General features: G+C 38.3%; 2 protein-coding genes across 4 annotated transcripts; both read right to left on the reverse strand.

The window, feature by feature from the left end:
* Nucleotides 1-4481: 4481 nt before the first annotated feature.
* On the reverse strand, nucleotides 4482-5531 carry LOC125146236 (macrophage mannose receptor 1-like). The gene is made up of 2 exons (XM_047822706.1): nucleotides 4703-5531; nucleotides 4482-4585 (listed from the first exon to the last, which is right to left on the reverse strand). The coding sequence occupies exons 1-2, from the start codon at nucleotides 5425-5427 to the stop codon at nucleotides 4582-4584; spliced, it is 729 nt and encodes a 242-aa protein (XP_047678662.1). The 5' UTR covers nucleotides 5428-5531; the 3' UTR covers nucleotides 4482-4581.
* A 12076-nt stretch (nucleotides 5532-17607) lies between these two features.
* LOC125146157 (macrophage mannose receptor 1-like) lies at nucleotides 17608-22378 on the reverse strand. 3 transcript variants are annotated; one of them, XM_047822057.1, is made up of 4 exons: nucleotides 22308-22378; nucleotides 21774-21886; nucleotides 18236-20251; nucleotides 17608-18118 (listed from the first exon to the last, which is right to left on the reverse strand). In XM_047822057.1, exons 3-4 carry the CDS (start codon nucleotides 19069-19071, stop codon nucleotides 18115-18117), a joined length of 840 nt encoding a protein of 279 aa, XP_047678013.1. In that variant the 5' UTR covers nucleotides 19072-20251; nucleotides 21774-21886; nucleotides 22308-22378; the 3' UTR covers nucleotides 17608-18114. The 3 variants fall into 3 exon arrangements, 2 of the variants coding, with proteins under 2 accessions (XP_047678013.1, XP_047678012.1); XR_007144629.1 differs by having other exon boundaries at nucleotides 18232-20251; nucleotides 21774-22357; XM_047822056.1 differs by having other exon boundaries at nucleotides 21774-22357.
* Between the last annotated feature and the right edge of the window lie 594 nt (nucleotides 22379-22972).

Consider the following 22972-nt stretch of genomic DNA (forward strand, 5'->3'; position numbering starts at 1 on the left):
TTTTAAATATAAATTTTGACGATAATTGAAATTTACTGATGAGGTGGAAGTTTAGTAAATTAGTAAAGTCATTGCTTTGGGTCAGTTTTTAACAGATGGTTTTCTCCTCTTCAGACATTTTGTTTATTTGCTTTTGCATGTGTTTTAAATGTATTTAAAAAGAAATGAGTGCCTGAGTTGGTGTAGACGTGATGAGACGTCGTTTAGAGACATTGTGCAGAGACAGACTGAGCTCAGACGCTGCATAGCAAAGATGAAATCACTCTTCTTTATTTTCCTCCCGGTGGTTTGTTGTGGTCTGGCTGTGGGTCTGACAAGAGAATATGAGAAAACTGTCCCCAGTGTGAAGCATTTGTCGACGATCCATTTTTATTTCATTTTATAGATGTCTTGATTTTATTTACAATGAAAATAAATACTAGTTTAAATATAAAGATATGTGAAGGAAATCTAAGTTTTGGGTAAAATTGTGAAGATTGTGATTGTACTGGTGGGGGGGACGGTGGCTTAATGGTTAGCACGTTCGCCTCACACCTCCAGGGTTGGGGTTTGATTCCCGCCTCCTCCTTGTGTGTGTGGAGTTTGCATGTTCTCCCCGTGCCTCGGGGGTTTCCTCCGGGTACTCCGTTTCCTCCACCGGTCCAATGACATGCATGGTAGGTTGATTGGCATCTCTGGAAAATTGTCCGTTGTGTGTGAGTGTGTGAGTGAATGAGAGTGTGTGTGTGCCCTGTGATGGATTGGCACTCCGTCCAGGGTGTATACACCCTTCCTTGATGCCCGATGACGCCTGAGATAGGTTCCCCGTGACCCGAAAAGTTCGGATAAAGCGGTAGAAAATGAGTGAGAGTGAGTGAGAGAGTGATTGTACTGTAATAGTTAAACATGAACTACATCTGTGTGTATAATATTTTTTAACATACCCAAATTTTTTAATGATGCTCAAATTTTTGATTTGAGAAAAGACAAGTACAAAATCTTTTAAAATGTATGACATCATAAATATTGTCACTGAATGTCATATTTTTGTTTATTTGTTTGTTTAAAAATACAATTTCTGATTGGTTCATTGATTGTACTTCTGACATCTTTGTTCTTTTTTCCTGCTACTTGTCACTTGTTTTTTTGTTGTTGTTTTTTAATCTATATTTCTTCCATTAAAACTTCCTGCCCAGTTTAGAAATCGAATAAACAGTTTATGTAGCATCCTAAAATTTGTTCAACAATTTTTTTAAAGTCTTTGAATATATAAAAAGTAAGATTGTTGATATTTTGAAGAGAAATTTGATTCAAAACTTGTTGGAGTCAGTGAGCTCATAGTACAGTGATGTGTTAAAGCTGAATGACAAACAAGAAATTGTTTAGATTGTTTAATTTCTATTTAAGTTCAAATGAACCTTTATTTAATGAAAATAAATGCTTACCCAAAAAGGCAGTCAGGACAAAGCCACCTGTGGTACAAACAACACACAAATGCTAAAAACAATAAAAACAAGCACATTAAAAATGTATTTTAAACTCAGATCTAGGTCTTTGATTTTTAATGGGTTTCATGTCACCACTTGGAATTCATAATTATTCACATAATTCAACTCATTAAAAAGTTATAGAGTAAGTAATGCTTTGTAAGTAGTAATAAATATTGAATATTTATTTTTTTTATGCTGCAAAAACTCAAGTAAACAGGCTATATTTTTAATATATTTAATATTTCATCTAATATTGATATATAAGTATTGATATAATCTAAATATCTGTCTTAAATGCATTTAAGCTAGTTAATTACCATTTTGTAAAATTAAGTGATGAATCCTCTAATTTATTGCCAGTTAATTATGGGGTCCCTCAAGGATCAGTTCTAGGACCTCTGCTTTTCTCAATATACATGCTTCACTTAGGGAACATCATTAGAAGGCATGGGATTAGTTTCCATTATGCTGATGATACACAGTTATATATCTCATCAAAACCAGAAGAAATATCTAAATTGTCCAAATTAGCTGAGTGCGTTAAAAAGACAAAAGATTGGATGAGCTGCAATTTGTTGTTGGTAAACTTTGATAAGACAGAAATGTTACTTCTCGTTGTAACTGATGTTGTAACAGTGAAAGACCTGGTGTTTATTAGACAGCAACTTGTCTTTAAAATCATATCGCCCATACTCCAACACAGCCTTGTTCCACCTTAGAAATATCACCAAGCTGAGAAACATCCTGTCTGTATCTGATGCTGAGAAGCTAGTTCATGCCTTCATGACCTCTAGACTGGACTACTGTAATGCATTACTAGGTGGTTGTCCTGCATCTTTAATAAATAGGTTACAGTTAGTCCAAAATGCAGCTGCCAGAGTTCTCACTAGGACAAGAAAGTATGACCTTTAACCCCAATGTTATCATCTCTACACTGGCTACCTGTTAAGTTTAGAACTGATTACAAACTGCTGCTACTTACGTACAAGGCTCTTAATGGTTTAGCTCCCATGTATCTAACTAGTCTTCTAACACGTTACAATCCTTCACGCTCTCTGAGATCACAAAACTCAGGGCTTTTGCTAGTTCCCAGAATATCTAAGTCTACTAAATGCGATAGATTGTTTTCTTATTTAGCTCCCATACTTTGGAATAGTCTTCCTGATAGTGTTCGGGGCTCAGACATTTATTGGGGATATATACAAACACATTTAAATATAACTAATATTTATCTTGAATTTTGTATTATATTCATGTTTATATTATTCTTTATAATAACCTTTTGTTCTATGTTCATGTTCTGTAAAGCTGCTCTGAGACGATGTCAATTGTAAAAAGCGCTATACAAATAACCATGAAGATTTCAATGTTCCACTGATACTTAATCTAAAACAGGTTCAATTTAAGCTTTTATAATAAAGTGATGATTTTACATCAGAGGCTTTCTACTGACACAAACGCCAAGCCTTTCCTACTGTATATACTTGTCAGAGGTTTTATTTATACTTGAAACTATTAGCCTCTTTGATTGCCAGAGGTCACTTTAAAATGTGCCCAATATAAAACATTACTTAAGAGCTTCTTCTTGTAGAAACTACACAGATTCCTGTCATCTGTTAAACAAAGACTGAATTTGCATTTAAAAGAAATTGTATTATGGAAAAGAGAAAGTTCTACAAAATAGATCAAATATACAGTGTAATTCGATTGACACATATGGAAGCTTACTGATAATAGAACCAGAGGTCAGAGTTTATTCCAAGACCTTCTGTAGTGAACCAGTGATCTTCAACAGCAAAGTCTAAAGATGTGAGGAACGTCATCGCAATCCAATCCCGGTTTGTGCAGAACCTTTCCCATCATCCTGTACATTCTTAGCGATAGACTGACAACATTCCAGGTTGTCATCATTGTGACCCACAGTGTAGGGGATGATCATCATGGTGTTGGAAAGTGCAACAGCAATTGACTCCTGCTCCTGCAGACAGGCCCCATGCATGACTTGACAACCAATCGGTTCGTGTTCTTTCATGATCTTTCCATTTTGCACGATTTTTCAGCTTTGTAATTATTTGTGGTGTATTACAATGAGTAAATTACTCATTCTTTTCTAATATTCTACATTTATGAGCAAATATTATTGATAAAATCTACCATTAGGAAAATCTGTTTAGTAAATCACACCACCATGTGTAAAAGTCAGTGTTCCTCATTAGGGTGCTGTTGAAAAATTACAGTCATTGAACCCATTGAAATGGCCTTAGTCATGTGGACAAGTGTGTGAGTGAGTTTTACAGTAAGATGTACTGAACAGGTCCAATTCTTATTTTTGCCTCTCCATCTGTCAGTTGGAATACTCAGTGCAAACTTAACATTGTTGTCAAAAAAAAAATCAAAGACGTGCATCAGGTGAGTTTAAAATGCATGTTTAAGGTGATTGTTTTATCATTTACATCATTTGTTTGTGTGTCATTTTTACTTCAGGTGGCTTTGGCTTTTTGGACAAGAATTATTTCTTATTAATTTAATGATTAACTAAACTATAATTCAATAAAGTAAACAAGAATTAGTTTAACATTAAAATTATTGTTAGCTAAGATTATCCTGTAATGTATCCTGACAAACCTGTAATACCCCAGATATCCCCTAGAGGTCAACACTGTACACAAATTATCACCATTCTGAACAAAGTCATCATTCAGCTGTTTATTTGATTCCTAAACTCGCATTTTTAATGGCAGGTAAATCAATTAAAATGAACTTAAGTTACAAGCAGCAGGAAAAATGGATGACAGAAATACAATCTATAAAGTAATCAGAACATTTATAATTACATACAATTTCATAATTAAAATTCCAAAATTATTATAAACTCTGACCCTCCACCAACAAATAAACTCCTCAAGTGTTCAGTTGTAGTTCGTCTATGAGAACCTAAAATTCAGTTAAATATTAACAAGGAAAGCTAAATAAATAACCAACAACATCAATAATAATAACAATAAAAGTAGTGAATAATAATTATAAATAATAATAATAATAAATAATAATAAATGATTATATTGTGTGATACAGTATAATCTTCCTGAAGGAGGTGTGAACTTGTGTAAAATCACCTGTTCAGAAAAACAGAGGACACAAAAAGACACCATATGTTTATGAAACCCACACTTTTTCTTTATCTCAGTTTTTTCTCAATATTTATTTTTGTTTATAGATTTTTCCTTACTCACTTCCAGTAGCAGACGAAGTTCAGCTTCTCATTACAGTTCAGGTTCTGCAAGGTGTTTGTTGTGGTGTTGAGAGCTCCACAGCGGTAAGACTGAGCTGGACATGAAGGCATTGAGACCAGGCTCCCCAGCGGCTCCCCGTTCACCCAGAACCATTGTCCATTCATGAAGCGCAGACCGGTCCACACGCTCTCTGTCTCCGTCCCCACTGACTCTAGATTCAGCTGCCTCAGGCTCATCTCAGAAGTCACAGTGGCCAGACCAGTGTAATTTGTCCTGCAGACCTCCAGAGCCTCTTCCCAGGTCTTCTTCTCCTTCACCAGGATCAGGAACCGATAGCAAACAAAAGGATAATAGTTCCAACAAACTTGATTACTCCAGGTTCCAGTATAATATATGAAAGCACACAATTCATCACGCTGTTTAGAAAAATAAGGTCCGTAAATCCAGTTCCGAAAAATAGCGGGATCTCCATCAGACCATGTCCAGGTGCCTGAGTATAACATGGTCAGCCCGATCCAAGTGCAACAATAACCGCCTTTTGATTGAAAAACTCGCTCATTTTCCTCTGCAGAGGTGATGGTGGCCAGATCTCTGTAGTTATGTTTGCAATATGACACAGCTTCATGCCAATTATAGTAATTTGAAATGAAAACATATTCTCTTGTCAGACCCACAGCCAAACCACAACCAACCACCAGCAGGAAAATAAAGAAGAGTGATTTCATCTTTGCTCTGAAGCGTCTGAGCTCAGTCTGTCTCTACACAATGTCTCTAAATAACGTCTCATCACGTCTACATCCAACTCAGGCACTCATTTCTTTTTAAATACATTTAAAACACATGCAAAACCTTGTGTCTGTCTTCTGTCTTGGAATCAAATCTGCCTTGTGGTTCTCTTTCTTCTGTAATGGTTGCATACAGTATGTGTCAGTAAATATGTGTAAACTTGCAGATGTGTCAGTCAAAATACACTGTTTATTTATGTGTAACTTCATTTACACACTGATTTCTATAATACAATTTCTTTCAAATATGAAAAGTCACTTTTGTTTATAAGATGAAAGAATTCTCCGATCAGCCATCTCTACAAGATAGACTTTTATATTATATTGCATTATGTTTCCGTTAAGAATTAATAAGCTTCTTTTATTTTGCTAGTTGAAAAAAATGCAAGTCAGATTTATAAAAGAAATGTATAATCTGTACTTCAGTACCTTACTTCTCCCAGTGTTCCCTCAGTGATTAAGCCATTTTATTGCTGATTGGAAGGTTCCAATTGCAGCTTCCCCAACCTGTCACTGCTGAGTTTCTACATTATTTGGATTGAGGAGATGATGACCTGCAACCCAAACAATGAGTCCTGCCACATGGAATAAAATGTTTAGGAATGGTTTTAGGAACATACAAAGAGTTTAAGGTGTTGACTCCAATGTCCCGAGATCTTCTCAGAGAGGATCTTAGTCCGATCTTGCATCTGTGGGATGTCAGATCCATGGATGCAGCACCTCACATCTTAAAGGACCTAAAGGACCTGCTGTTAATGTCTTGGTGCCAGATACCACAGCACACCTTTTAGAGGTCTTGTGGAGTCCATGCCTTGGTGGGTCAGAGCTGATTTGATGACACATGGTGGGTCTACACAATGTTAGGCTGGTGGTTTTAATGTCATTTGTCTAAGCTGTTTTCTGCAGCCTCTGAAAATCCATAGATGTTGTTATTCAGAATTCTTTATACATTTATGCATGTAGTTTTTTTCTGCAGTATTCCTGAACTTCAGTCCAAGTGTAAATCTTTATACTTCTTCACAAAAGACTTTTAGGTCCTACATCATCTTTGAGGTCATGTAGGTAAAAAACCTTGCAAATGTAAAACAAACACAGCACTCTAAAAAACACACAGGGAAAACAACCGCAAACAAATTAGATGACACCTGCACACATCGTAACACCTAGAACCTGTCAGCATTTTAACATTTAGCTTTAATACTTGGTACGTTCTTCACACAAAGAGTCCTTCTTTGGATAATTAAGGATTTCACACAAGTCCTAAAAGTGAACAAAGTGAACGCAAACAAAGCATCCAACTATATTATACTTCTTCATTTACTTATTGAGAAAAATAATCCAACATTACAGATCTGTGACTGTCAGAAGGCACAAAGCATGCCATGCAAATAGACACCTTTACACTACTTTCCCTCAGAAAGTAGTAAGGTGGCATTTATCATCACACTCCTAACAGGCGGGGCATTGGACTGGGCCACAGCTTTGTGGGATCAAGAACAAAAAACAGTGGCAACATTTGCTGAGATGAAGAAAGTCTTCAGCCATCTGGCTAGTAATGGGTATGTGGATTATTGACCTGGTTCATCTCTCCCAGGGCACACGGAGTTTGGCTGTATTTACTATTGAATTCCACTTCCTGGCTTCAGAGAATAGATGGGACCAACAAGCACCAAGAGTGGCTTTAAAATGCATTTAAATGCATGTCCCCTGAGCTCTAGGACAAGTTAGCATTTAGGCCGCGTTCACACTGCAGGTAAAAGGCCCTAATGCGATTTTTTTGGGGTCAAGTGACCAGGTCAGACTTCTTCAGGAGTAATGTGAACACTCAAATCTGACCCAGATCTGATTTTTTTTTTTTTTCAAATCAGATCTGGGCCACTTCCATATCTGTCCTGAATCAGACCCAAAAAAATTCAGCCAAATTCTTTTTTTTTTTGCGCCGTCGCAAAACCTTTTTTTTTTTTGTGACTGGTAACGTGACTGGTAACGTGTGTGTGTTCAGAAAAAAAAGTCTTCGCCCGGCGCATAATTGTGACGAATGCCGATGTAGATTGACGTAAAAGTCGCATCAAATCCGGCGAAAACGTGACACAAACGTGACCGGTAACGTGTGTGTGTTAAGAGTGTTATATAAAGTGGTTACGTGAACCAGCTCATAATGTTTGCATTGAATACATCACATTACTTCCCCCATAACCTCGCCAACTTTTTAGCGCGACGGCGTGCGCGTGTGACGTCATCGTTATTGTTCATTTGCGCATGCGGGTCAGTCGAAACCGCAAACTTGACACCCTGAGCTGTGAGAGGGACAAAAGGTCAGGGATTACGCAAGAATTCTTCTGCGCATCCAGTTCACGCAGACACAGTCAAAGAACATACGGCATGTCATATACCGTTGGAATCGTCTGCTTATTGGCTAAACGGCTGTATAGGTCCCGGCCCATTTCATTGCTATTGGAAGGAGTAATTGTCAGTCAAAGGCGGGTTCCCAAAAATTAGGTCATGCCACCATTGGCTTCCCAGCCGTCTATCTCTGCCATACAAGCACCGATTGGCTCAAATGAGGGCTTATTTGATTCGTTAGGACCTGGGCTATAAATATGACGTAGACTTTGAATTTTTGAATATCCCAATTAGGAGTTAGGGCGGCAAAACGAGATGATGGTGCACTTCTGTTTCCAGTTTTCAGAACACTAACGGAATATTTGCGGCGCGACCAGAGCGTTTTGGATTAAAAGGCTTACAGATTAAAAGGCTTACCCGTAAGAGGTTTGAGCATTAAGACTTGAAGTGTGAACGTTTATGGGGTCAGAATTGTTTCATTATTCTGAATAAATACACTATGATCCACAAATAAATATAAAGAGTTTCACAAATATTTTTTACAAATTTCACAAAAAGAAATGAAATTCACAAATAAATAAAATGGGATTTGCAAATAAAAAAATATATATTTAATTGTATTTATTTGCGAATTGCTTCCTGCTCATTAGTGAATCGCGTTCTGTGCTTTTGTGGATTTGAAACATTTCTAACGTCAAGATGTGCACAAGAATCCACAAATAGGTGACTCCACCCACCGTCTACTCCAGCCAATCACGTTCTGATTTACTCGATCTTCACACTACCACTGGACCCATTGATGATGCTGAAATTGTTTCCAAAGAAAGCAGAACTGAACTAACCCTTAGTGCTGCTACAGTCCATACAGGGTTACCAGATTGGGCTCGAATCTGCCACAAATGTTTTTTATTTGTTTTTTTTTAGTCGTATTTTGCAGCACATATTACACTGTGATAGTGCGAGTAAATCAGAACATGATTGGTTTGAGGTAGACCGTGCCACGATTGGTCAGCGCCACGAGACCGTTGTCCGATTGGCTGGAGTAGACGGTGGGCGGAGTCAACTATTTGTGTATTCTTGTGCACTTCTTGACGTTAGAAATGTTTCAAATCCACAAATGCACAGAACGCGATTCACTAATGAGCAGGAAGCAATTCGCAAATAAATACAATTTATAATTTTTTTTTATTTGCAAATCCCATTTTATTTATTTGTGAATTTCATTTCTTTTTGTGAAATTTGTAAAAATATTTGTGAAACTCTTTATATTTATTTGTGGATCATAGTGTATTTATTCAGAATAACGAAACAATTCTGACCCCATAGAACGTGGCCTTAGAGACCCAGATCCAGATCTAGAGTCTCCCATTGATGTTGCCATCCATGTAGATGAACGGCTCAGGTAATGACTTCAAGAACGACAAGAACGACAAATATAAACAACACACACAAAATCATTTTTATAAAACTCCAAAATCTAACGTCCAACACGGGCATTTATTTTTTTTACGACTGCTTTAGCTGTGTAATCTTTCACCACTGCGTCTATTTGTTTATCTCCATAGACACACTTTTGTGTTTATCTTGCATTTAAATATTTTTGTCTGCATGACTGATGTAGGTGTGAAGACATTCATGACTTCAGAACTGACCTTAAAGATTTAAGGACTGGTTTTATTATGAGACGTGTGTGATTCTTTACTGGACTGGTGTTCAGAAATATTGCAGTGAAATCCTTGTGCACCTAAACACAATTGGTTAGCACGTTCGCCTCACACCTCCAGGGTTGGGGGTTCGATTCCCGCATCCGCCTTGTGTGTGTGGAGTTTGCATGTTCTCCCCGTGCCTCGGGGGTTTCCTCCGGGTACTCCGTTTTCCTCCCTCGGTCCAAAGACATGCATGGTAGGTTGATTGGCATCTCTGGAAAATTGTCCGTAGTGTGTGAGTGAATGAGAGTGTGTGTGTGCCCTGTGATGGGTTGGCACTCCGTCCAGGGTGTATCCTGCCTCGATGCCCGATGACGCCTGAGATAGGCACAGGCTCCCCGTGACCCGAGAAGTTCAGATAAGCGGTAGAAAATGAATGAATAAATGAATGAATAATTACTCCAGCAACACCAGTCGAGTATAGCGCTCAATAAATCACACATATCTCATAATAAAACCAGTTCACATCTTTAAGGTCAGTTCTGACGTCAATGTCTTCACATCTACATCAGTCATGCAGGCAAAAGTATTTAAATGCAAGATAAACACAAACGTGTGATAAACAAATAGACACAGCAGTGAAAGAATACACAGCTAAAGCAAAGACATTACAGTATATACCAGTGCTGGACTTTAGATTTTGGATGTTCTGAGTTTAAAAAAAAATATTTTGTGTGCGTTGTTTTTATTTCAGATGTCTTCTTCTTCTTGCTAAGCTGTCATTTTAAAATAATAATGTGTCTTAGTTAAATTTTATATAACGTTAAATACCATTAAAATAAGCTAATTATTTGTCCTTAAAGAGAAATATGTATTCATATATTAGATACGATTATCTAATATAAATGTCAAATTAAACAGCTGTAATACACTACATGTGCACTAGAGGCACTGCCGCTTTCCCATTGACTCAAACAACTTCTTTTTTCATCCTAAATAAACTGGTTATTTTTACCCTAAACAGGGCAGGATTTTTTAATTGAAAATACAAGTGTATTAATTTACAAAAAAATGATTTATCAGAAAAATATCAAGGACATGAGATGTACACGCTATAAATATTGGAACATTTGGGTATCATAAAGTGTACAATTTTTAGCAGACACCTTCACCCAGAGTCACTTACATTTTTAACTCATTTTGTATACAATTGACCAGTTGAGGGTTTTGTTCAGGGTTCCAGCAGAGGCAGGTTGCTAGACGTGGGATTCAAACTCAGAACTTATCAAACAATAGTCCAACACCTTAACCACTAGGCTACCGCATCACAACATATATTTTGCTATTAAAATCAATATATTGATATATCAACATTGAAAAGCAGAGAATTGAAGAACCAGGTTGTTAGAGCCAGCAGGAGGCACCTCTGCTCTTCAGGACTGCTTTGAGTGCACTGACTGGAACATCTTAAGGGAGCCTGCAACCAACCAAACTTGCCTTCAGAACAGGGGACAGGGCGGCCTTAAGAACCGCAAGAGGCTGTCCCAAGCTACCAGAGAAGTAAAGTGTGCACATTCCCAGACAATCCACAGCCATTTTCATTACAGCAGAGACACCCGGCACAGGGCATACAGGCAAGATGAACTACAAGACAGCTTCAACTGCCTGTGATAGTGACGCCTTCACGCCTAAATGAGACCTTCATTTATCACTTCAAGACACTTACATACGAATGCTGTTCATAGACTTTAATTCAGCATTCAACACAATCCTCGATCATCACCTAATTAAGAAGCTGAGCCTGCTGGGACTGAACACCTCCCTCTGCAACCGGACCCTGGACTTCCTGACTGGGAGACCTCACCCACTCCGGATCAGGAACAGCATCGCCAGCATCACCACACTGAGCAATGGAGCTCCTCAGGGATGCGTGCTCAGTCCACTGCTGTTCACTTTGCTGGCTCACGACCGTGTAGCAATACACAAATTGAACCATATCATATATAGAGAGTTGGTGCAACATCTAACTGACTGCTTTGAAGTCAACAACCTGTCTCTGCTCATAATTCATATCTCATCTCAATTCTGCTCATCTCATTTCTGATCATAATTGATAGCTATCTTTCACCTCAAAATCAAATTGATACAAATGCACATCCTATAGAAACTGTGTTTGTTACCTGAGAAGTGAGATCAAAACGTAAATGCATGAGAATTTCTCTAAATAATCTTACCGTAATTAGACCAGTACAAACAAAAACAGTTCCTAAAGTTTGGGCTTTTGAATATTAGATCCAATTAAACCCAAAGGACTTATTGTAAATAAAATCATTTCTGAAAATATATTTCCAATATTTCCACTAAATTTGAGGGGTCTACTCACATCTATCAGGTAGTTTTTATTTAATAAATCGGTATGCTTTGTTAGGAGTCTTGTTTAGTGAAAGAGGATTGTTTTCTTTGTTTTAACTCTAGATAGTTCTTGCGATAATTTAACATAAATTAAGTGTGCAGGATTTCCGCAGACATGGATAAAATAACCTGGGGCAAAATATTGACTATAAAACTATTTTTGCAGGAGACATGGGTCTAAAACTTGAATGAGATCAGGCACAAGAATCATGGTATCCCGGGTGGCTGCCTCATGTTCACTGGAAAATTAAGGGTTTGTCTCCTCCTAAAAGTGTTCATTGTGGAGCACTTTAGTTGTTTGGTTGTAACATCTTGACCCACAATGACATCTTTAAACCACCAGAGGGAGACATCCCCCATGTATTGAACCACATCTGGGTCGAGATTTTACTTATGGGATTTTGGTTATTTAATCCACACTCACACCGAGTGCTATTGTGAAGTATTGCCAAGTCTGTGACCTTGCCTTTGTTCTTTGGATTATTGTTGTTTACTTTTGTGATTTGGATTCGTTTGTTGTGCATGACTAATGATTTGGATTTCTGATCATTTGCTTCCGTGCTATGACTGTGTTTTGGATTAAGTGTTGGATTTGTCTGTTTTGGATTTATCAGTGAAGTCTGTGTATGGATTTACAACCCTTAGCACCAGGGGCATCATTACAGAATGCTTTGCCTGCGATGATTCCAGCAGACATCACTTAGCTTTAAGCCCTCATTGCTTATTGACTGGCAGCCGGCCTTCTAGAACAATACTATCTCTGCCATGGCAATGGAAACCACCACAGTTTTATTTAACAAGGTTCTTCGCATCTATGCACTTCTAGGTATGGAAGCCATTGTGTGATCAGTCTAACCTCTAGTTACCACCCCAAACCAACAGACAGGTGGAGAGGCTAACCCAAGTAATCTCCTGGGCAGAATACGCTAAACACTCACACACTTGTCTACACGACTAAGGCTTTTTCAATTGCTTCTAGGGTTCCAGCTATCCTTATTTGCCTGATCGAGTGAACAGTCCAGTGTCTGAGCCAAAATGGAAAGATCATGAAAGAACACGAACCGACTTGTTGTCAGGTCATGCACGGGGCCTGTCTACAGGAGCATACAAATACAATTTCTTTTAAATGCAAATTCAGTTTTTGTTTAAGAGATGACAGGATTCTCCAAGCAGCCATGACTCAAGCACAAACTTCGTCATTATCCCACATAATTGAAGGTTCATTTATTCATCCATTCATTTCCTACCGCTTATCCGAACTTCTCGGGTCACGGGGAGCCTGTGCCTATCTCGGGTGTCATTGGGCATCGAGGCAGGATACACCCTGGACGGAGTGCCAACCCATCACAGGGCACACACACACTCTCATTCACTCACACACTCACACACTACGGACAATTTTCCAGAGATGCCAATCAACCTACCATGCATGTCTTTGGACCGGGGGAGGAAACCGGAGTACCCGGAGGAAACCCCCGAGGCACGGGGAGAACATGCAAACTCCACACACACAAGGCGGAGGTGGGAATCGAACCCCCGACCCTGGAGGTGTGAGGCAAACATGCTAACCACTAAGCCACCGTGTCCCCCCTATAATCGTAGGTTAATATTTTTAATATTTTATCAACAGTAGATTTGTATGAAGTAGTAGAAATGTGGCAGTAATTTGTTTAAGGTCAGTGTGAGTCATAGAAACCAGGTGAAGTAAACATGGCCTCCTAAAGTGTGTTCAACTCAGATATTTCTCAGGGCATGCTTACTATCAGTCTCGTCCATATTTATGGTGAACAATGTAGTGATATCATAATGTGGTAATGATCACACAGGTCTAAGAAATAATATTTACAGTATACAGTTTAAAATTTGGCAATACACTATTGTACTTCCTCCATATTAATATACAGGGACCACCAGGTCTGAATGAGAAACATTTTAGTCTTTTCTTCCCAACAAATTACTCTCAAGAACCAAATGAACATACGGCACATTAGGGTGAGGTGAGACACCCAGCTGGAGGTTCATACTTTGTTAAATATTTTGTAGCTCTTTCATTTCTGGTCATGATACACTCGGGGTATAAAAATGTATGTATGCTTTACCATCACACATCCGGGTACGTTTACCATCCGAGCATCCGATATCTGTGATGCAATACTTCTGAATGTTCCCACAATATTACTTTCTGTATAGTTTGATCTTCTTTGGATATGCAGTAGTTCTTATGTACAGTATGAAGGTGTGTTACAGATGATCTGTATAGTTTCTACAAGATATGACTTGTTTTCTTGCTGCCAACAGAGTTTAGACTGGTGATTTTCTTCATCCATGGCCTAGTGACCCAGTATTGATGACAAACACGATGTGGGTACCGATTGATGGATGAACCTGACCAAGCAAGTTATCTGTTAGAGTTTAATTAAGCATGTTTTTATCTGAGACAATTGATATAAATCTGTGATGTACAGCTGCAGCACTGTCAGATCTGCTGTAATAGATAATCAATCAACATCTTCTGACCAATTACAATTCAAATTTGTACGGAAATGTGGTGTAATAACTACATCATCAATTTCTACATTATTATAAACTCTGACCCTCCACCAACAAATAACCACCAAAGGTGTTCAGTTGAAGTTTATCTATCAGAAACTAAACCTAAAGCCCAAATGAATATTATTTAAAAAATGTAAACATAATAAATGATTATACAGTGTGATGCAGTAAACAGTATAATCTTCCTGATGGAGGTGTGAACTTGTGTAAAATCACCTGTTCAGAAAAAAGACAGAACAGACTACAGGACAACATTCCTTTAAGAATTTAACATTTTTTATGGTTATAAATCTCAAATTGTATGTTATTGTTATTTTTACTCAGTTCCAGTAGCAGACGAAGCTCGGCCCCTCGTTACAGTTCAGGTTCTGCGTGGTGTTTTGTCGTGGTGTTGAGAGCTCCACAGTGTTAAGATAGAGCCAGACATAAAGGCATTGAATCCAGGCTCCCCAGCTGCTCCTCGTTCACCCAGAACCATTGTCCATTCATGAAGTGCAGACCGGTCCATACACTCTCTGTCTCCGTCCCCACTGACTCTAGATTCAGCTGCCTCAGGCTCATCTCAGAGGTCACAGAGTGTACTGTAATTTGTCCTGCAGACCTCCAGAGCCTCTTCCCAGGTCTTCTTCTCCTTCACCAGGATCAGGAACCGATCACAGTAGAAACTCTTTCCATTGCCACAGTAGCCATCCAACCAGAATCCATTAAAGTATGTGTAAGCACAATAGTTATGTTGAAAATAAGGTGATTGTTCAGTACATTTCTGAGAAAGAGCACAGTCTTCATCAGACCATGTCCAGGTGCCTGAGGATGACATGTACAGTCCGAACTGTCATAATTACTGAGTCCTGATTGTAAAAGTTGTTTGCTTTCCTCCTTAGAGGTTATGGTGGCCAGATCTCTGTAGTATTGTCTGCTGTATGATTAAGCAGAACCACCCCAGAACCACACCACAACCAACCACCAGCAGGACTGAGCTCAGTCCGTCTCTGCACAGTGTCTCTAAACAAAGCCTCATCACGTCTACACCAACTCAGACACTCGTTTCTTTTTAAATTTATTTAAAACACATGCAAAAGCAAAATAAACAATGTCTGAAGAGGAGAAAACCTGCTCTATTTAAATGTGACATTAATTAAATGTTGAACTCTGTTGGAAGAATTATGGTGTCTTACAGCAGGATTAATGTGGTTATTTAGTACTTATTGCTTAAATGAGAGCCCGCGAGATAAAGGACGATGCTTCCCATTTTGTGCCGTACCTACCGGAGTGCTACCGCAGACTGCACGAGACGACTCCTTCCTCGTCTGAGCCCTGCAATCGCCCTGCGATGCTCCTGTCATGTCATTCACTTATGTTAAGAACCGCTTGCGTCAGGAGCTGGGGGCGGGGCTACTGTTAGCGCATCTGATAATGTACCTTAAGTATACTAATGTTTAATACACTTTTACTTTACCGCGATATGATACATTATCAGCACACATGACAGTAGGTAGCTACATGCTAAGGCTAAATTTTTTCTGTGTTAACGATAAAATAACGTTATGTACTTTATCGATTACAACCTCCGTTTATACAGATTACACAGAGCCGCACGTACACGTTTTATTCGCCGCGTTTGGATGCCGATGTAGGTTCGCAAAGCCATGAGCATTAACAGTAAAGCAACATCCGCCATCGTTGTTGTGTTTGTGTTTGCCGCTGCTGCGCTAACGTCGCTAGGACACGTGACACGTATACAGTGACGTCACACTCAACGCTGTGACGGCTCTTTAGGCGGTGGAAAGGCAAACCGGTTCTTAGAAGGTTCACCAGTGGAACCAACTTTGAACCAGCACCAGCGCTAGCTCTGAACCAGCACCCGGTTCTTTCCGGTGGAAAAGAGGCATAAAGGGCTTTAAAACCAGAACTGTAATATAAATGAAATGCGAGTTTAAACAAACATACAAACAAAACACTTTAAATTTAAATGCACAAATATATTTTTCAACCAAAACTAAGTTTGTTTTAAAGTAAAAGTTTTAAAGCATTTGTCGGATGTTACGTTTCAGTGAAGTAACGATTCAGAGATTTTCTAAAAACAAACAGAGAAATAAATAACTAGTGTTTCATACTTTACCAACATCCCTGAAAGATCACAATTTGCAGTCTGCTTGTGACAAACCTTATTAATGAACTTTGTTTCAAACTTCTATTATACAAAATAGAGAAGAAAAAAAACAGTGTAGTATGCGTCTGACAAACTACACTGTTTTTTTTCTCTATTTTATATAACTTTGCACACTCTTTTCCATAAAACTTTTTTTTTAAATGTAAATTAGGTTTTTGTTTAAAAGATGACAGGATTCTCCAAGCAGCCAGGACTCAAGCACGAACTCTTCATTATTGCACATTATTGTTAAATTCATAATTAAAGATGATCTCAGTGGTGAATATGGCTGTGTGGATGATTTTGCATGTTATCCAAATTAGCTGATGTGAGTTCACATTTTCTTGAGCCAAAGAAACTGCAGCAAAAATTGTTTCAGGAGATACAGGAAAGCTAGTAAAGCTCTCAGGAACCTATTGTAGTCTGTAACAATCTGTCTGTAACATCTCCATCTCCAGATCTGAAATAAAACAAAATATTAAAAGAATCTGAAACCCTACAGGTTCTTTCCTCATCCCTCTGCAGCATAACAAAAAGGTTTGCTGTAAGAATACAAGTTTCTGTGAAGCTACGAGTTCTTAATTAGTTATATAGAAAAACCGTGAATGTAGTAAATGTTCAGTGCAAAGTCAACATTGTTGTCATAAAAAAATCAAAGACGTGCATCAGGTGAGTTTAAAATGCATGTTTAAGGTGATTGTTTTATCATTTACATCATTTGTTTGTGTGTCAGTTTTACTTCGGGTGGCTTTTGCTTTTTGGACAAGAATTCCTTCTTATTAATTTAAAGATTAACTAAACTATAATTTAATAAAGTAAACAAGAATTAGTTTAACATTAAAATTATTTGTAGAGATAAATATGTTAGCTAAGATTATCCTGTAATGTATCCTGACAAACCTGTAATACCCCAGATATCCCCTAGAGGTCAACACTGTACACAAATTATCACCAGACCTGAACAAAGTCATCATTCAGCTGTTTATTTGATTCCTAAACTCACATTTTTAATGGCAGGTAAATCAATTAAAATGAATTTACGTTACAAGCAGCAGAAAAAAGGATGACAGAAATACAATCTATAAAGTAATCAGAACATTTATAATTACATACAATTTCATAATTAAAAAAATATTTTGAAAAATTACATTTAATGACAATGTTGACCATATAAGAGATTTTTCACCACAACCATGATGCTACCATTTCTGACCAATCACAATCCAGATTTCAAAATTATTATAAACTCTGACCCTCCACCTACAAATAAACTCCTCAAGTGTTCAGTTGCAGTTCATCTATGAGAACCTAAAACTCAGTTAAATATTAACAAAGAAAGCTAAATAAATAAACATCAATAATAATAACAATAAAAACAATAAAAGTAATGAATAATAGTTATAAATAATAATAAATAATTAAATAAATGATTATACAGTGTGATGCAGTATACAGTATATGTACAGTATAATACAGTATATATACAGTATAATCTTCCTGAAGGAGGTGTGAACTTGTGTAAAATCACCTGTTCAGAAAAACAGAGGACACAAAAAGACACCATATGTTTATGAAACTGACACTTTTTCTTTATCTCAATTTTTTCTCAATCTTTATTTTTGTTTATAGATTTTTCCTTACTCACTTCCAGTAGCAGATGAAGTTCAGCCTCTCATTACAGTTCAGGTTCTGCAAGGTGTTTGTTGTGGTGTTGAGAGCTCCACAGCGGTAAGACTGAGCTGGACATGAAGGCATTGAGACCAGGCTCCCCAGCGGCTCCCCGTTCACCCAGAACCATTGTCCATTCATGAAGCGCAGACCGGTCCACACGCTCTCTGTCTCCGTCCCCACTGACTCTAGATTCAGCTGCCTCAGGCTCATCTCAGAGGTCACAGTGGCCAAACCAGTGTAATTTGTCCTGCAGACCTCCAGAGCCTCTTCCCAGGTCTTCTTCTCCTTCACCAGGATCAGGAACCGATAGCAAACAAAATTTGTACCGTCCTGGCACCGGCGATTACTCCAGGTTCCACTATTACCGTATATGAAAGCACAAAATTCATCATTTTGACTAGAAAAATAAGGTAATCCATAAACCCATTTCCGAAAAATAGCGGGATCTCTATCAGACCATGTCCAGGTGCCTGAGTATAACATGGACAGCCCGATCCAACTGTAATAATTACCGCCTTTTGATTGAAAAACTCGCTCATTTTCCTCTGCAGAGGTGATGGTGGCCAGATCTCTGTAGTTATGTTTGCAATATGACACAGCTTCATGCCAATTATATTCAGCATTAAAGAAAATATATTCTCTTGTCAGACCCACAGCCAAACCACAACCAACCACGAGCAAAAAAATAAAGAAGAGTGATTTCATCTTTGCTCTGAAGCATCTGAGCTCAGTCTGTCTCTGCACAATGTCTCTAAATAACGTCTCATCACGTCTACACCAACTCAGACACTCATTTCTTTTTAAATACATTTAAAACACATGCAAAACCTTGTGTCTGTCTTCTGTCTTGGAATCAAATCTGCCTTGTGGTTCTGTTTCCTTTGTAATGGTGGTAAACTTGCATATGTGTCAGTCAAAATACACTGTTTATTTATGTGTAACTTCGTTTGTACACTGATTTCCATAATACAATTTCAGAAGTCACTTTTGAAACGGGATTCTTAAAGCAGCCATGACTCCAGCATGTACTTCTACCTTTCCATGAAACCAGAGACAGAAATCCAGCCTAGGCCTGATCATTACAGGACGCCCTCCCTTAGTAACTGATGATGGTCATACCATAAAGCAGTGATGAGCTCAGAATTCATGGAGGTGGTGACCTGGAACCCAAACAATGAGTCCTGCCACATGGAATAAAATGTTTAGGAATGGTTTGAGGAACATATAAAGAGTTTAAGGTGTTGACTCCAATGTCCTGAGATCTTCTCAGAGAGGATCTCAGTCCGATCTTGCATCTGTGGGATGTCAGATCCATGGATGCAGCACCTCACATCTTGAAGGACCTGCTGTTAATGTCTTGGTGCCAGATACCACAGCACACCTTTAGAGGTCTTATGGAGTCCATGCCTTGGTGGGTCAGAGCTGATTTGATGACACAAGGTGGATCTACACAATGTTAGGCTGGAGGTTTAATGTCATTTGTTTTCTGCAGCCTCTGAAAATCCATAGATGTTGTTATTCAGAATTCTTTATACATTTATACATTTTGGGGTTTTTTTTCTGCAGTATTCCTGAACTTCAGTCCAAGTGTAAATCTATACTTCTTCACAAAAGTCTTTTAGGTCCTACATCATCTTTGAAGTCATGTAGGTAAAAAACCTTGCAAATGTAAAACAAACACAGCACTCTAAAAAACACACAGGTAAAACAACCACAAACAAATTAGATGACACCTGCACACATCGTAACACCTAGAACCTGTCAGCATTTTAACTTGATACCTTAGCTTTGATACTTGGTACATCCTTCAGACAAAGAGTCCTTCTTAAGGATTCTTATGTAAAACACTATAAACTGATTTTGACAAACTGCTTCATTGATATAATCATGCTAAAGTGTCTGTGTGTGGATTTTATTAAAAATAGTTATCCTGTTAATTAGGTCACATTGCCTCAGTATCTCAGCATCACACAAAGAAACAACTCCAATCCTGAAAAGAGAAAATATTTTGATCAAATAAACAAGAAAAATGGCTAAACAATGACAATAAGAAACCAAAAATATTTAAACACAAGACATTAAACTGTCTCAGAATACATGATGAGTTATAGGATTGCTTTCCATTCAGTTATATATCTCATCAAAACCAGATGAAATATCTAAATTGTTTAGGTTAACTGAGTGTGTTGAAGCTATAAATGTTTGGATGACTTGTGATCTTTATTATTAAATTCTGATAAGAGAGAAATATTTATAGGCCCAAAGCCAGTACACAGAACTCTTGCAATTCACTGATGCGGAGAAGCTATTTCTGTCATTGTGCATTCCCAGGCTTTCCAGCTTGGAAGGTCCTCAACCCAGTGATGCTCCATCTCAAGCTCCCCAGGGCTTTCAGCCGTCTTTCCATGTCTCCAGACTCAAGCTTGTCCAAGCCTGCTTATTGGTTCCTGCTTCCAGACCCCCTCCACTTACTGTTCCTGGTTCATCAATGGAGTTCTCTACTGATGCAGACTCCTTTACTCTAGACATTGAGGGCGACGCCTTTGGTGCCTCATCGACTGGGGCTCTTCTGGGTTATAAGGCATTTTATGCTTCCCTGCACTATTTAAGCACAACGCTGACAAACTTTACTCACCAGATGGTCTTCAGAATCTGCATTGTGCTCTAGTTAAGTCATCCTGCCTTTGTTTCTGCTCTGCCTGGTTTGACCCTGTCTGTTTTCCTGTTGTTGTTCCTGCTGGCCGTGTTGTTCTGTTACATGTATTTGGATTATTGGACTTGTTATGACCCCGTTTTCTTCCTGCTCTACATTGCCCCATTTGCCTGTGCTAAGGATTATTGGACTATTTATGACACTGATTTTCCACTGCTCTTATTAAAGTCTGCACTTGTGTCCTTCTGACAAGTTTATGCATTCATGACCTCTAGACTGGACTATTGTAATGCATTACTAGGTGGTTGTCCTGCATCTTTAATAAATAGGTTACAGTTAGTCCAAAATGCAGCTGCCAGAGTTCTCACTAGGACAAGAAAGTATGACCATATAACCCCAATGTTATCATCTCTACACTGGCTACCTGTTAAGTTTAGAACTGATTACAAACTGCTGCTACTTACGTACAAGGCTCTTAATGGTTTAGCTCCCATGTATCTAACTAGTCTTCTAACACGTTACAATCCTTCACGCTCTCTGAGATCACAAAACTCAGGACTTTTGGTAGTTCCCAGAATATCTAAGTCTACTAGAGGCGATAGATTGTTTTTGTATTTAGCTCAGCATTCAGAATACCAGACAGTGCAAGTCATTTCATCCTGTCCATGAGACCACGGAGAAAATCTCATGGAAACGTTCATCTCTATATCAGATTAATACTTCATTTACTCCAAAGTAATAATCCATAATCCACTAATACCCCATAGCCCCTGTCATGTACTGTAAATGGATTCCATGTGACAGGTTAACATGCATATACTCATCTTGTAATACGTATCTCTGTAGCTTGGTTTAATACCTTCAGCAGCTCCAGTGTTATTGCTGATGGTCTTGCTGCAGTGTTAGAGAGGACAGGGGTCATGGTGAAGGTGCTCACTGTCAGTTGTGATACACTTTTCTTCTAAATAACGTCTGAACACACAGATCACACGAGAGAACAAACAAAGCACAGACGACAAATGGAGGAAAAATGCAAGAGAAACATTCAGAAGAGAATCTCACCAGTCATCACAGTGCTGTTTATGCCTTTACAAAGAGCAAAGCTATCAAAGTGATCACCCATTAAAAAAAACTCACTCCATTAAAAAAAATTCCTATTAAGGAACCAATAGAAAGCGGTGCTCAAACTATGGAGCTCTAAACTCCAAGGTCCATGTTTCCCCAGGTGACTGGTTTCACTTTTAAAGCACTCAGTCTTCATACAAAACTAGGATGCAGGACAAAATACACAACCGCTGCCTGAAGTAGAAAGGTTCATTGAGTTGAAACACAAAACTTCTGCTAAAAATCATCATAGATGTAATAAATGAAAGCAACGTTTTTACATACTTACCTAAATAAATAGGACTGCTTCATCTATTGTACACTCAGCTACAAACACAAATGATCGTGACGTTTTAAAATGAATGGAGCTTCCCAACGCACAGCTATTTGTGTGCTGTGGCTCCCCCTGCTGGAACAGACTCGTTACAACAGGGAAGTAAAGTTTAAAACTTCACACTTCCCTGATCCATTTTTTATTTTTTATTTATTTTATTTACAGTACTATGGATACTAAATCTGTTTCAAAGCTGTATGATGTATTTTGAACAGGTTCGAAATGAAGTTTTAAAAAAAGAGAAAGAAATATTATATACGTTTAATGAATAGTGGTGTTAATAGGATTTGTCCACTAGGGGGCACTGGACCCCAAAGATTTTTCAAAAGTCTTGTCTAGCAGGATTCATACTATTTAGAAGTGATAAGCAATCCTTCTTTTAGCACTTAACAAGCTAACATTATTAATCAGATCTAGTTAATAACAGGATAAACTCATTCATCTAATTACAAATTCACAATGAATGCAAAACTTTATCGAGTGTGAGTGTATTATCTGTTCTCTCTCTCTCTGTGTGTGTGTGTGTGTGTGTGTGTGTGTGTGTGTGTGTGTGTGTGTGTGTGTGTGTGTGTGTGTGTGTGTGTGAAGCACACAGCAGTGCAGGTGGAGCTCAGTGCATC

This window comes from Tachysurus fulvidraco, chromosome 13 (assembly GCF_022655615.1).
Source record: "Tachysurus fulvidraco isolate hzauxx_2018 chromosome 13, HZAU_PFXX_2.0, whole genome shotgun sequence".
In the NCBI taxonomy this organism is placed as follows: domain Eukaryota; kingdom Metazoa; phylum Chordata; class Actinopteri; order Siluriformes; family Bagridae; genus Tachysurus; species Tachysurus fulvidraco.